Source organism: Triturus cristatus, chromosome 12 (genome assembly GCF_964204655.1).
Source record: "Triturus cristatus chromosome 12, aTriCri1.1, whole genome shotgun sequence".
Taxonomy (NCBI): domain Eukaryota; kingdom Metazoa; phylum Chordata; class Amphibia; order Caudata; family Salamandridae; genus Triturus; species Triturus cristatus.
The window spans coordinates 74,204,036-74,219,975 of NC_140595.1; the positions used below are offsets into that span (position 1 = coordinate 74,204,036).

Below are 15,940 nucleotides of genomic sequence, written 5' to 3' on the forward strand. Positions count from 1 at the left end.
GACCGAATAGATTGCTGTAAATCGCTAACGTTCATTACTCTGCATATCCGTGATCGTAGTTTTAAAATTGCTTGTCACCTGATCCTTCTGCCTTGTTTCATCATAAAATGAAAACCTCTTTCTCCTGGTGCCCTACTTACGCTGTTCACAGTATTAGCAGTACGATTTTGCTCCCCGAAGTGCTGCCTGTGTTTATACTTGTCGTTATTGCTCTGATTGCTTAGCGGCCGGCCCTAGGGGGTTGTAGGCCCATACTTGTTCTTATTGAACTGTCAATAAAGGTTTTCAAAAAAAAAAAAAAAAAAAAATTCTGGAAAAAATGTGGAGGTTAGCCTGGGGCAAATCGGAGTTCTCGACTTTGGAGGTAAAAAAATGCCTGACAGCTGTTTATCATTGGCTCTCAGCAGCTCAGCTCAAATGCAATGAAGAAAAGTCGGAAATTCTCCTCTATGCTAGGCTACTTTTGTAGTCTTAATTGTGACTAAACAAAACACAGATCTCTCCAGAATGCACTTCCAGAGTTACTTTACCAATATAACTATTCCTTGAAAATTGATGGACACAGATCTCTGCAGCAGGTGCCTTAACCCCAAAAGATATTCAAAAATGCGATCCATAGCGACCAATTAAATAGGTCGGAAGAGATTTACGGTTTCATTTGTCCTTGTTGATAATCTCTTCACGGCACAGTTTTAAGAAATATGTGATAGTTGACTGTCAAAATGAGCTTTTCATGCCTCACCCTGACACCAGTGGTTCATTTGTAAAAAAATAAGTGCTGGGGCTCTCTTCAGGAGGTAGCTTGCAACCAGCCCATTTTTCTAATTGGCGCCGCCTAATACAGACCCAACTACTTACCATGAAACCCTAACTGTGGCGAAGGGATGTGCTGTAATGGCCACAGCTGCCGATTTTGGAGTTGGGGAACCAGATTCGAGACTCGGCAAGGCTCAACATCCTGTGATTCTGGGCAAATCACTTAATCGTCCCATGCCTACCAAAACGAGTGTGTCCTTAACTGGTTCTGTAAGTGCTGGTGTTGATGATTAAGTGATGTGCTGAGCACCAGAAACCACCGGCTCAAATTAAGCACTGCCTGACACCCAATTTATGGCTTCTAGGAGTAAACTTTTTCCATTTCCAGCACTGGCTCGCAGGCAATGTACCAAGATACATTGCAGTTTGGAATCATCATACTGTTCCTCAGGGCCTTAAGTGGTATGAAAAAATTGAGATGTCTCTAAAAGGTGCGTGACCTAATAAGTGTAACTAGGAATTAATTCGAAGTGGCGTTGACTAAGTAATTAAGGGCATGGCTAGAACATGTAAACTAAAATGATAAGTGATTAACAACCATGATGATAATATTGAAAATGTTTCAATTTTGAAAATATGAAACTGTGAATTAAACATTAATAAGGTCTGTGGAAGGAGTAGTGGTCCTCAGGGTATCGCAGTCACTCCTGTTCTTATGTTCATACGACTTTCCTCTGCACACAATGTTAGAAACAGAAGCTCCTTTTCTCCTCACGGGCCACATGTATGAAACATTTTGCATTTGCAAACGGTGTGAATCTCAAAATTCGTCTGTTTGCAAATGCAAAATAGCCTTTCATGATGTATGAAAGGCTTTGTAGTCGCAATTTTAGGTAATTGCAAAAATGGTGATTCCCTAAAATTGTGACTACAAATAGGGAATCACAAATTGTGATTCCCTTAGCACATGTACAAAGCATTTTCTAAATTCAAACTGTGCATTTAGCAAATGCTATTACCATCAACTAAAAGTTGATGGTAACCAAGTGCAAATGTTAATAAAATGCACAAAAATGCATTTTTCAAAGTGCCATGTAGAGCACACATGCCCCTAGGGCTGCACTTTACATGTGCACTTTTTTTCTGGGGTATTTCAGAGGGGCCTTAGACCCCTGGGCAACCTTGGCCTTGCATTACCTAGTTTGCAATTACCAATTAGGTAATTGCAAATTAGCTAATGCAAAACCATTCGCACCTCTGGGCTTTTAGGCCCACAGGGACGATTGGAGTAGTATTACCTAATAGAGATTACCTATTGACCGAATCGCTGTTTAGTAATATTAAGGAATCACTAAATCTTTAGCGATTCCTTACATACATAGCATTTTGCAATTACCAAATAGCAATTCAGTAAAAATCGCTATTTGGTAATCACAAAGTGCTTTTTTGATACACGTGGCCCCACATCTTACTGGAATCAACCATCTGCATATCTCTCCAGCATTCACTTCCTCTCATCTCCTTCACTTCACCACCCCAACACAAAGCACACACACACTCACATGTAAACAGTGCATTTTCCTTAACTTTTGTATTGTCAACATTTTGATAATTGCATACTTACTTCACACACATTTGGATTGAATCACAATTGCAAATGACACAAGCACTGCTCTGTGTGCTCTGCAGGTAGAACTAGGATTGGGTGTCCATGTTTTCCGAACATTGGGGCTGATTAGAATGGCGGTCGTCCGACCACCGTCCTTGCGTAAATGGGACCGCCCAACAGGCTGCCGGCGGTCCCGCCATAGGCATTAGGATGCGACTGCCACCACGGTGGTCATAATGCCTATATTTTGTACTGTGGCGGGTGCTGCTTGCTGCAGCAGACGCCGCAGTACAAAAAGGGGACACTGCACATATCCCGGCACTACGTGGCAGGCACCATGCATTGCCTGTCACATGGTGCTGGGATATGTAGGGGGGTACCATAGGTCCCATGTGTGAGGGCCAGGGAGTAAAGGGGGCCACCATGATCCCCCAATGTCCCTTTCCGCCAGCCTTTCCATGGCTGGTAAACCGCCATGAAACAGCTAGTGGGGAGGGACATCATAATCCCTATGGCAGTGCCTGGCCGGCACCGCCACCACTGTAGGGATTGTGGCTCCCTCCAATCCACCAACGGGCTCCGTGAGCCCGTCGGATGCGTGGCAATTGGTCTATCCAACTGCCATCCATCCACCCGCCATTGTAATATGGCTGGCGGTAAACTGTGTTACGATGGTGGTGAGACTGCCACCGACGGGCTATCAGTGGCGGTCCCACCATCATCGTAATCACGCCCATCTTTTGGACTCCTTGCCAGACACTGTGAGAAATTCCATTTGCCTTCAACCTCCGGTCCCGAGCTCTCATTCACGGCTAATTACAAACAACGGGAGTTGACTCAAAGTATGCAGTATATAAGAATTAAAATGTATCACGGAAAAAAACTACAGCAAGACAACATTCCAGAAAAAGCAAACACTTTTTGGAATTAAGTAAAACATAAAATATAAGCAGGAACTACATAACTGACTTGGATTATCGTAACCTTTTTTAGTCATATTGTTTGTGTATCGAAAAGATTTTTGGCTGTCAAGTTAAGAATGTGAATATGGAGCCCAATAGGAACCCGTTTCAATGTATATTTTAAAATAAGTCTGGGCTGAGACCTGGAGGGACCCGGCCTACCTAAAGCCCTGCTTTTCTTTTATCAGAGTTTTCTACCACGTAGTTACATTTCTAATTTGCAAAAGTAATAAATAAATTCTTCTTCACCAACCTCCATCAAGCCCCTTACAACGTGAGCATTTGTATCATTATAATTTCTAAAGAAAAGAAGATGCATATATATGTGTATGTGTGTGTATATATATATGTATGTGTGTGTGGGGATACAGGCGAAACACGTTACCTGAAAATCAAAATAAAAAGAGAATCTCTTTTAAATACGATTGGAGTCTGTAAGACCTGGAGTCTCCAGGCCCTAAGGGGATAACGTGACACGAGCAGCTGGGCACCCAAAGGCCTGTGTGTTAAGCGACCATACAACACACGCATCCTCTGAAGCAGTAAACGCACACAATAATGGACGCCACACAATAAGGTGAATGCAAATTAATCAGGTTTTATCTAATCAAAGGAGCACACACGGTAATCTTGGAGGGCAATGTATCTTAACTTGTACACATTAACATTTGCATTACAGTTTCTCATTACCTGTACACTTTAACATGTGCATTACAGCATCTCATTACGGTTACCTCAACAATCCCTGCAGTATGAGCTTCCCTAGTGCTGCGGGCCGGGGCCTGCACACGTGGCGCTACTGGTGTCTACGAAGAAACAAAGGCACATGAGCATAACTTGAGGTCGTATAATGTCTGCCTAGCACCCTGAGCATAAGCGTTGTGGGTACAGTAAGCGCCTTGCACTTGGGACCTTCACTGGCGAATGGAGCGCTTGTGGACGCAACACATGGGGTCAGCGCTCCTTAGACTTAGACCGCATTGAGGACTGGTGAATACACAGGAATGATTAGCGCTACTGCAACATAGAACGCATTGAGCACTGGTAAATACAATTGGATGATCAGCGCTACTCCCACATAGAACGCATTGAGCACTGTTAAATACAATGGAATGATCGGCGCTACTGGGACATAGAATGCATTGAGCACTGTTGAGTCCTGCGAATGGCAGTCCCCAGGAGAGGGTAATCCCACAGAGGGGAGACTCACAATTACGGTGGGAAATCCCACGGAGGGGGGAAAGTCACAGTCACTGCATGCGGTGTCGTTCCCGCTTGGCAGGGGGCGCACCGGGCCTTCCCACGACTCCCGGGGAGCAGGGGGGGGCGAGCCTCAGGCCGCCACACGGCCGCGCTACCTCCCAGCCCCCGGGGGTTACCTTGGTCTCGTCGCTCGGTTCCGCTCCGGTTCCTCCTTCCGATGCGCTCAACGGCGCGGGACACTCCTGGACACTCGCTCTTCCTTCTGACGCTGCAACGGCAGCAGTAGGGCCCCGGGCTACTCCGCAGGCTCCGACTTGGCACTGACACTTCCCTGAGGCATACGGGCCACGGCGGTGATCGCGTTGCGGGTCCTCGCACCAGGGGGGGTCACAAATTAAGCGGGAGCTCGGCCAGCTCCGCGCTCGACAGCAGATCTGCACAGGGGGTCACAGGTCTGGCAGCGCAGGAAACACAGCGCCAGTACCTGGTCGATCCCCAGCAGTCAGGCAATCAGTCGGTTAATGAAGTTACAATATTCAGCTTGGCATGAAGTTTCAGGATGTCACTTCTGCAGTTTCAATATTCAGTCTTTGTGGCGCAGATGATACTGGCGCCCTTGGGGTTCTGTTCCTTGGGGGGTAGGGGATGAGTTGGCGACTAGGTCCTTCCTAGTCAGGCTGGGCAGAGGTTCCCTGGGTCCTCCTACTGCTGGGCAAGATCAGTGGGTTTCACAGGATCCCTCACTCACTTAAGAGGCAGCACCTAAGCCCTGTCACTCTCAGAGGCATAAGTCCCTGGCTAGGCCCTACCGCCTACACTCCTGCGTGGATTCTCCAGCTCTGCTTCACCCCAACTGGCCAACTGACTGGAAAAGGTTCCCTCCCTCACTTATGTATCCCTAGGTCAGGTGAGCTCTAGCCAAGGCGGCAAAAGTAAAAACCACACCTCCCTTCTAGAAGGTTCCAGCACATTCCAGGAGCTTCCCCATTCTACCTATGGGACAAAAAAGGCGGGCTGGTGTCGCAACATTGTTGTGGGGTTCCAGCCAGCTCCTGGCAGCTAGGGTGCTACTATGAAAGACCACTCTGCAGTAGCAGGGGCCTGTAGCAGCCATCTTGGGAGAAGTAAAAAACGAAAAAACTCAGGGAAAAAGGGCCAAGTCCAAAACAACCCCCTTCCAGCCAAAAGCCAGGGTAGACCGATCAATGCCTTGATGGGCTTCCCTGCTTGGGGCGAGAAAAGGTGGATGTAGGCCCGCGACTGCAGGAGCACCCGCAGGTTCTCCTCCACTCTGGAACCCGACGGTTCCCTCTCAGACCTCCCTGGACCAACGAAACCACCCCACTGGGGCTCCCTAGCTAGGTGTGGCCAGGACCGGCCCCTGGGCCATCCAGATGTCTCTGGCCCGTGTGGTCTCTCAGAGTGGGGGGCAGTAGCCCCAGGCCTGTAGTGCCCGTTGACCACTCTCCTACTCTTCCTTGCAGTCCCAAACTGCCACTGGTCCTTCCACCTGGGGTCCGCACCCTCATGCTGACCAGCCTTCAGGGGCGAGGCTCTCCTCCCCTAACTCTCCTTCTGGGGTTCCTCACCCTACCATGCGAGGCACCCTCAGACCACCACTCTCTCCCCAGTCCAGGGCCTTGACCCTTCAACTGGTTCCCCAACCTAGGGTCTAAACCCTTAGGCTGAGTCGGTGCCCGAGGTGAGACCTTCCTCCCTCTGCACCCCCTTCCAGAGTTCCGCACCCTCCCAACGGGAAAAGTACCCCTGGAAGTCAATCCTGGGGGGACACTGTTAACAGACGTCCCACCCACCAGGTCAGGCAACCCCTGAGCCTGGCACCCCAGCCCCAGATCTAAACCCTGCGACTGGGCCGTCCCCAGAACCTCGGGAGCTCTGATGACAGATACTCCGGGTCCTCCTGACACTAGGGGCTCCCCTTCCCTGGACGGCACATCCGGACAGCCTAGGCTCCCAACCTGGGGCTCACTTACAGAACTCTCCAGGCCCTGAGACTGCGGTTGGGGCACCTCGAGACACCTCCCCGTCTCACTCCATCCTATGGATAGGTCGTGAGGCCCTACAACCCTCTCACTTTCCTGGGACCTAGCTGGGCTATCTGCCACCTCCCCCACCTCGCTGCGTTGGAAGATCCCTGCACCACCCCCTTCAGGGTCACACCCCAATGCCTCCTCAAACACCCTGGGTAAATAGAATGTTGGGTCTTGGGGATCTCTCGGTATGCTGCCACCATCGTCCCTATTGGACACACTTAATTGGAGGGCGAGTAGCTCCAACTCTTTCAGCTGAAGCTCGTGCGTCAGCTTCTTTTCCTCCATTGCCCATCTCTTGTTTTCTCTCTCGTGTTCCAATTTGGCCAATTCCCTTTCTCTCTCTTGTTCCAACTTGGCCAGCTCCCACTTTAACTGCCTCTCCTCCCTCCTGTCCTCATACTCCTCTGGAGACTGGCTCCTCCTAGACCCTGTCCTACTACTGGCCCCAGAACGTCTCCCTGGGGGCACATTTTCAGACATATCTACATTAAGTATGTCTAGTACTTCTTGGGCGCTCTCCTCCTGAGGTGCATCTGGCGCCTCCTGTCCCTCATCCTCTCTCCCTTCTGGGTGGGCTTCTACCCATGCCCTAATGGTGGTACGGAGTTCCGGTCCTTTGGCCTTCCGCACCCCAGGCACCCCCATCCCCTGCCCGAACTCTCTCAGTTGCTTTACAGTGTACCCCTCGAGGTCAGCTAACCGGAATTCCATCGTGACAGGTGGGGACCTAGATACTAAGGAAGAAATTCCTAGGATATGGGTGACAGTAACCAGCTAACCAGGATTCTCTTACACACCCAGCCTGGACAGTGGAATCAATAAACACAGCAATCAATGGTTTCAGAGCTTTTTGAAAAAAACAATAGGCGTTTAATTGTGGCGCCCTCCGCTTCACGGAAGGGTGCTGTATGGTCACAGGTCCTCAAATCCCACCACTCACCAACAATGTAAGACCTGGTGTCTCCAGGCCCTAAGGGGGTAACGTGACACAAGCGGCTGGGCACCCAAAGGCCTGTGTGTTAAGCGACCATACAACACACGCATCCTCTGAAGCAGTAAACGCACACAATAATGGACGCCACACAATAAGGTGAATGCAAATGAATCAGGTTTTATCTAATCAAAGGAGCACACACAGTAATCTTGGAGGGCAATGTATCTTAACTTGTACACATTAACATTTGCATTACAGTTTCTCATTACCTGTACACTTTAACATGTGCATTACAGCATCTCATTACGGTTACCTCAACAATCCCTGCAGTATGAGCTTCCCTAGTGCTGCGGGCCGGGGCCTGCACACGTGGCGCTACTGGTGTCTACGAAGAAACAAAGGCACATGAGCATAACTTGAGGTCGTATAATGTCTGCCTAGCACCCTGAGCATAAGCGTTGTGGGTACAGTAAGCGCCTTGCACTTGGGACCTTCACTGGCGAATGGAGCGCTTGTGGACGCAACACATGGGGTCAGCACTCCTTAGACTTAGACCGCATTGATGACTGGTGAATACACAGGAATGATTAGCGCTACTGCAACATAGAACGCATTGAGTACTGGTAAATACAATTGGACGATCAGCGCTACTCCCACATAGGACGCATTGAGCACTGTTAAATACAATGGAATGATCAGCGCTACGAGGACATAGAACGCATTGAGCACTGTTAAATACGATTGAACGATCAGCGCTACTCCAACATAGAACGCATTGAGCACTGGTAAATACAATTGGACGATCAGCGCTACTCCCACACAGAACGCATTGAGCACTGTTAAATACAATGGAATGATCGGCGCTACTGGGACATAGAATGCATTGAGCACTGTTGAGTCCTGCGAATGGCAGTCCCCAGGAGAGGGTAATCCCACAGAGGGGAGACTCACAATTACGGCGGGAAATCCCACGGAGGGGGGAAACTCACAGTCACTGCATGCGGTGTCGTTCCCGCTTGGCAGGGGGCGCACCGGGCCTTCCCACAACTCCTGGGGAGCAGGGGGGGGCGAGTCTCAGGCCGCCACATGGCCGCGCTACCTCCCAGCCCCCGGGGGTTACCTTGGTCTCGTCGCTCAATTGCGCTCCGGGTCCTCCTTCCGATGCGCGCAACGGGGCGGGACACTCCTGGACACTCGCTCTTCCTTCTGATGCTGCGACGGCAGCGGCGGGGCCCCGGGCTTCTCCGCAGGCTCCGACTTGGCACTGACACTTCCCTGAGGCCTACGGGCCGCGGCGGTGATCGCGTTGCGGGTCCTCGCACCAGGGGGGGTCACAAATTAAGCGGGCGCAATGGCCAGCTCCGCGCTCGACAGCAGATCTGCACAGGGGGTCACAGGTTTGGCAGCGCAGGAAACACAGCGCCAGTACCTGGTCGATCCCCAGCAGTCAGGCAATCAGTCGGTTAATGAAGTTACAATATTCAGCTTGGCATGAAGTTTCAGGATGTCACTTCTGCAGTTTCAATATTCAGTCTTTGTGGCGCAGATGATACTGGCGCCCTTGGGGTTCTGTTCCTTGGGGGGTAGGGGATGAGTTGGCGACTAGGTCCTTCCTAGTCAGGCTGGGCAGAGGTTCCCTGGGTCCTCCTACTGCTGGGCAAGATCAGTGGGTTTCACAGGATCCCTTACTCACTTAAGAGGCAGCACCTAAGCCCTGTCACTCTCAGAGGCATAAGTCCCTGGCTAGGCCCTACCGCCTACACTCCTGCGTGGATTCTCCAGCTCTGCTTCACCCCAACTGGCCAACTGACAGGAAAAGGTTCCCTCCCTCACTTATGTATCCCTAGGTCAGGTGACCTCTAGCCAAGGCGGCAAAACTAAAAACCACACCTCCCTTCTAGAAGGTTCCAGCACATTCCAGGAGCTTCCCCATTCTACCTATGGGACAAAAAAGGCGGGCTGGTGTCGCAACATTGTTGTGGGGTTCCAGCCAGCTCCTGGCAGCTAGGGTGCTACTATGAAAGACCACTCTGCAGTAGCAGGGGCCTGTAGCAGCCATCTTGGGAGAAGTAAAAAACGAAAAAAACTCAGGGAAAAAGGGCCAAGTCCAACAGAGTCCCTGTGTTGGTGTCCAGGAACTGGATGGTAAACTGGAGTTTTTGATTCGTGTTGAGCCGCATTGCTGGAAAGCGGCAGTTACCAACGCGACCTCGATCAGGAGCTTCCTGGAATCTGGCAAGATGGTATAAATGCGGCGCATAACTGGAAGCCCCCCAAAAGCTGATGAGCACATCCCAGGAGAAAGCAGCACGAGGAGGAAGGAACAAGCCAGAAGCAGTGAGTCGGAGGACGCCTGCAGTCGGGTGAGTCCCGTACCTCAGAGTGCGGATTTATGTAATTTTCAGGCAAACAGGGGAGAGGAGCCGGGGAGACCACCCGGCGGGACAACATTGTAAAAAAGTGATAAAAGATTATTCTCAAAGATTTATCAAAAGGTATTTTGACGTACAAGAAAAGTGACAGTAACGTGTACGAAAATTCACAATCCATAATGGATACATGGCTAAGGGAACGAGAGGAGGCGGCAAACACAATGTTTGACGACAGTAGAGAAACTGACACTACTCATACAGAAAAAACACAAGTTGCCAGTCAAGAGGGAAATGCGCAAGCACTGATGCAAAAACCTGAAAAATTAAAACGTGGAGAAGTTGCCAAATGGTGGGATGTTAAGTCCCTAGAGAAATGCAATATGATGAAAATTCTTATTAAATATGTACAAAAGGATGGGACTAAACTATTTAAAGAAATTAAGAAAGTTGAGCTGGATTTGACACAAATGATAAAAGCGGATTCTCTAACGAAATTGGAAACTGAATTATTGAATACATTGAAAAAACAAAAGCAGACCATAAGAGAGAGAAAGGTCACAAAATTCCTAAAAGACAAGTTAGATTATCAGAGGGGACAAATTTATACTATCGCCGTCGATTCAGCATCAGCAGGCAGAGACTGTCAGGGATAGCGGACAGTAGGAAAAAGCAATGACCACGAATCCCAGGAAATGACAGTGCCTCTGAAAGAAGTTCCATAGCAAGCTCTGATGTAGAGACAGGCTCTGAAGATGAGAGTGCAGGAGCCCCCCTTGAACACCGAAAATATACCATCTGTAGTTGATGAATTTCTTGTTTTAGGTATAGACCGAACGCAAAACAACAGAAAAAGACCACAACAACAAAAAGGAAGAAATCAGCAAGAAATCAGCAAGAAATCGCAAGAAGCGGAGAGGAGGGAATGGAGCTAAGTTCGGGAACCAAAACCAAGGAGTGATACAATCACAAATAGAAGGTGACTCAGCCACAGTCATTAACTTGAGTGAATTGGCACTCTCTATGGAGGAAAGGAACTTACTAGCACTTGGATTATAATTCTGTAGGAAGACCAATTTTGACTACTGCCAAACGCGTGTTGACTTTTTAAAATTTGTAAGAAAATTAAAGTTGAGAAAATTCTTCTCCCCAAAAAATTCAACAGAAACCCAACAGGGCTTGGTGGAGGATGATCTAAATTTAGAGGTCGGGGACTTACAAACACTACAAGAAATACGTGAATTGAAAATTGAATATGAAGGCTTACAGCCACAAGAGACACTAGGAAATACAATCAGGACTTTGGGAATAGACACTTATAGAGGAGTAAAAATAACTTTCAAACCTCCATCAACATTTGTTCCAAACGTACCAAGAGACCTAATAGATTCTTTTTCAGAAGCTGTGGTCAAAGACCTGAAAGACCTAGCGATATCGTCAAACAAAAACTTTGAAAAAGAAAATAATTTTCAAGACAGAAAATACAATAAAGTTATCGATAAAATTAAAAAGGACAAATCAATAGTGGTACGAGAATCAGACAAAGGGGGCACTATCAATGTATAATCAGGAGGCAAAATCGCAGCTTAGTGACAGAAACTGTTACATGAAGGTACCACATAGCAACCTGATGGAAATCAAGAACAGACTACACAAGGAGTTGGCACGTTGGAGAGGATTAGGCCTATTGTCACAAGCCGAATATTTGTATTTGAAGATAGACAATCCGGTGACACCGATCCTGTACCTGATCCCCAAAGTCAACAAAAATAAAGAGAAGCCACCATGTAGACTGATCATTTCTGTGATCGGGAGCTTGTTTGAAACAACCGCGACATATTTAGATCATTTTCTGCAAGAATTTGTTACAAAACTCCCAGCTTACATACAGGATACTCGTGACTTTTTGAATGAAATAGAGACTTTGATATGGGAAGATACCTATCTGTTGATTACGCTTGACGTGACCTCACTGTACACAAGTATTGAACATGAGGCGGGACTGAATGCAATGCGTCACTTCTTGGACACTCGGCACATCTCCTATCATCAACACTCGTGAATGCTTTTAGAGATGGGTAGAATATGCCTAGAGAACAATTGTTTCCTATTTGGAAGTGACACGTATAAACAAGTTTGCGGTACAGCAATGGGCACCTGCTTCGCCCCAGATATGCCAATCTGCATATGGGCTGGTGGGAGGAGCAGGTGCTCAAAGTCAAGCAACCAAAAGAATGGAATGAGAATGTCGTAATCTGGAAAAGGTTTATAGACGACCTCTTTGTGATCTGGGAAGGCTCAATGGAATCTGCAATGGATTTTGGAAGACAATTGAATGATAACACACTTAATTTAAGATTCACAGACACAATAGGAAGAGAGTCAGTAACATGTATAGACCTAGTGATCTATGTGAGAGAAAATCTATTACACACACGCACATTCAGAAAAACTACAGCAGGAAACTCGATCCTGCATGCGGACAGTTTCCACCCCACTAAGCTGAAAATGAGCATCCCCTACGCCGAGCATCTTCGGATGAAGAGAAACTGCAGTGAAGGAGAAGCATTAGAGGATGCACAAAACAGCTTAACTAAGAGATTTAACGAAAGGGGATATAAAGAACAAGTCCTGAGTCAAGCACTTAAAAAAGTCAGTAGTATCACAAGAGAAGTCTTGTTCGAACCAAAAGAGGGTAAGGAAGACGTCAAAAAGCAGGACAAAGAAGAAACTTATCACCGGATACAGTGTCTACCACACAAAAGTGAGAGATTGTGTGAGTAGACACTGGCATCTAATAAAGAGTGATCCAATTATGGGTGCAATACCAAAACTGAGGCCCCAGGTCACTTTTAAAAGAGGAAAGTCCATGAGGCAGGAGTTGGTGGACAGCAGCCCAGAATTAATCCAATCGAAAAATTGGCTAACGGCAAACCCGGGCTTTCATAAATGCCAAAAATGTAAAGCCTGTACAATAGCCCAGAATACAAAACAAATACTGTCCCCACTAATAGTTAACCCTTGGAGAATTAGATGTTTTTTAAATTGTCGAAGTGACCATGTGGTTTATAGTTTAAAATGCTCCTGCCCCAAGCAATATGTGGGAAGCACTATTCACATGGTCCATGTTCGTATTTTACAACATATGCGTGCAGTAAAAACTAACGACAAAACTAATCCGGTGGCACGCAATATTAATGATTTCCATAACGGCAAATTGGAAGAATTAACTTACTATGCAATAGACCAGGTGCCAAAGATGAGGAAGGGGAGGAAGCAGAGAAAAAAATCTGCGGCAACTTGAGTCAAAATATATAATGCTCTGCAACACTACAATCCCGTCTGGTATGAATACAGGTGAGGATTTACATGTACACCTTAGCCATTAGTAGTTTCCAGGCAAGATGGTTTGTTTTTAAGTTCAGATTCCTAAAAATACATAGCTAGACTCTCGATTGATTAATTTGCTGTTGTCAAAAACAAAAAATGTAAAAAAAAGAAATGATGAAACAAAAAACACATTACCTGAAGTTTAGGGTCCAGAATACAATAATACTGGCATAACAAAATTCAGCATATGGAATTCTAGGATTTTAATATTAGACATGCACTTGCACTTTATCTAGAGAGTTATAGTTTAAAACAATGAGAAACCAAGATATCTTGAAGCTAATAACGGCTAAAGCACTTGCACTTCTTCAAAAAACTGCAATGCAAAAATATTTGATGTACTGTATGGTTTGCATTTGCACATTGTATTTTGAACATTGCATATTTGCACCCTAAATATTGCACGATGCACAGGCACTTTTATAGGATCTTAAAGCCAGGTATCGAATGCGATTAATCATTGGTTTTTCATAGCTCGGAAATAAGAAATGGGAAATAAGAAAGCCAAAAAGGCATAGTGCATGGAATACTATGATTTAATCTGGATTGAATAGAATTCTGACAAACCTATGGAATCTCTCTAGAAAGAACTGATTTTTAGAGGAATTTTAGGAGTGTAAATATATATATATATACATATTTTTAAATACCTATGAATTCTAATATGGTGTTGTTTTAAAAAATGTAGGTGAGGAATTAATTATTTATGCGGAGATTTGCACAAATTTGATAAATCATGGAGTTTGTTAGCATGACTTAGGAGGATACAGGCACTTGCCTAAAATCGGTCTGTCTAATGACTATTGAACTAATGGAAAAAGAAAGAGAAAAAAGAAAGAATTCTCCACATTTGAGAATGTCATGAAAATGTTTAGAATTTTAGTAAACATCGGGAATGTTTTGTTAAATATACAATGCATGAATTGTTATATTTAAAGTGACTTAGAGCGGCAAATTAGTTTTAACTATGAGTTTTTTAAATATGTAATAAGATCGATGGAAACTGCAGTCTGTCTTCCATGGCTATGGAGACAGCGACCCACGTGATCGGGAGTCTGTTGTTTTAAAAATATGCAAATGGCGACAGCGTCTTTGGTGTGAGCAAGCCTGTGGATACAGGCGAAACGCGTTACCTGAAATCAAAATAAAAAGACAATCTCTTTTAAATACGATTGGAGTCCCTGTGTTGGTGTCCAGGAACTGGATATATAGCGTTTGTCTGCTCCTTCCCGCTTAGATCCTTTTGCTGAAAGCAGACACAGGCCACAGTTTTCGTGCAAGAAGTGTAACTTTATTTGTTCGGCCATTATGCGTTTTGGCCGTCCGGACCTTGATCACATATATATATCCGCACACCAAAGCCACACATTTGACCATTGAACACTTGATGGAGGGTGCCTCCTTACGTGAGAGTGAGATGACATAATAAAATTATTCACAAAAGTGAAACAGGAGCACTCAGTGGGTTGCAACATTCTTTTGTTTCATCCTGGCAGTCGCATTTCAGCGGACTTGCCTTTTTCAATGCTGGTCAATAATAATACCAGTTTGCAGGTTGTTTAAAATGGTTCAATCTCGTTCGTTCCTATTGGAAGTTCTTTTTCATAGTCATCAAAAGAGGACTATACTCACTCCAAGGGATAAAGCCTTTTCACACCCGCCATCACAGTGTGTCCAGTATGTCATTTATTCATCATGTTTATAAATGTTTATTTATTGACTACTAAGACATCGTAATCGGCCCCTAGGAGTCTGTGAAACTATATTATTCCTGGAGAAATTATGAAGTTGAAAAAAGGCCACCTTCACAATGGTGCATAGTTTATTAAATTCACAAAATTTCGCTGCAGACATTTTTCACAGAGGAAGATTTTGCTACATATCTTTCCTGACCAACTTTCTATGAATCGCTATAAAAAGTAAATGTTATATCGCTTTTTTAATCTCACAAAATTATTGCCAATTATTGTGAATGCAACAGAGAGTATGAACTATCTGACATTGTAAAGTGTTGCTTTAAGTTCTCACATTTACTTTTATTTTGTGTTTTGTGCAGGAGAAGCAGTACTTTTCTTTCCCAGGAGAGCTTCTAATGCGGATGTTAAAGATGCTAATTCTTCCGCTCATCACTTCAAGGTACGCATGCAGTAATATTTTGCCCACACATGGAGACAGAGTCTTGGGCTAGAACACTGAGAATTTGAATTTTTCTCCCTTGTGTGTTATTACTCTCACTTATAATCTAAATGCTTTACGTAAACTCAAATACAGGTAATCAGATAATTCAGAGAGGATTTTGCATGTTATCCTGTATGCAAATACCTGTGCTACATTAGTGCACTAACTACTTTCAAAAAATTATCTGCCTGACTTCCATTTCCTTTCTTCACTACAAAATGTTTGTTCAGTATTAGAAAGTTAATAGATACCCTGTTCACTGTAAGCCTTACGTCTATGTCGGATACATCATGGAAGAGGAAAATTTGTCTTTTCACATTCAAAGAACCTTCAAGTGTGCACCAATGAAAATCAGGATCGACATTCACGGATATGCTAGAAGTCTCAGAAATGCTATTAGTTACAAAAGAGGCTGCCATCTTGACAGGCAGTGCATGGAGATGCAAGGGCCAGCAGAAGAAGAAAATAAATAATATATTTACATT

The 15,940-nt window shown here is 45.7% G+C and overlaps 1 protein-coding gene across 2 annotated transcripts in view; it reads left to right on the forward strand.

The window, feature by feature from the left end:
- The window catches only part of LOC146772574 (excitatory amino acid transporter 5-like), a 156,302-nt gene that overhangs the window by 74,878 nt on the left and 65,484 nt on the right, over window positions 1-15,940 (forward strand). For both annotated transcript variants that reach the window (XM_085637743.1, XM_085637744.1), the window contains exon 2: window positions 15,334-15,413. In XM_085637743.1, coding sequence (XP_085493869.1) covers window positions 15,334-15,413 — 80 coding nt within the window. The remainder of the gene's footprint in view (window positions 1-15,333; window positions 15,414-15,940) is intronic.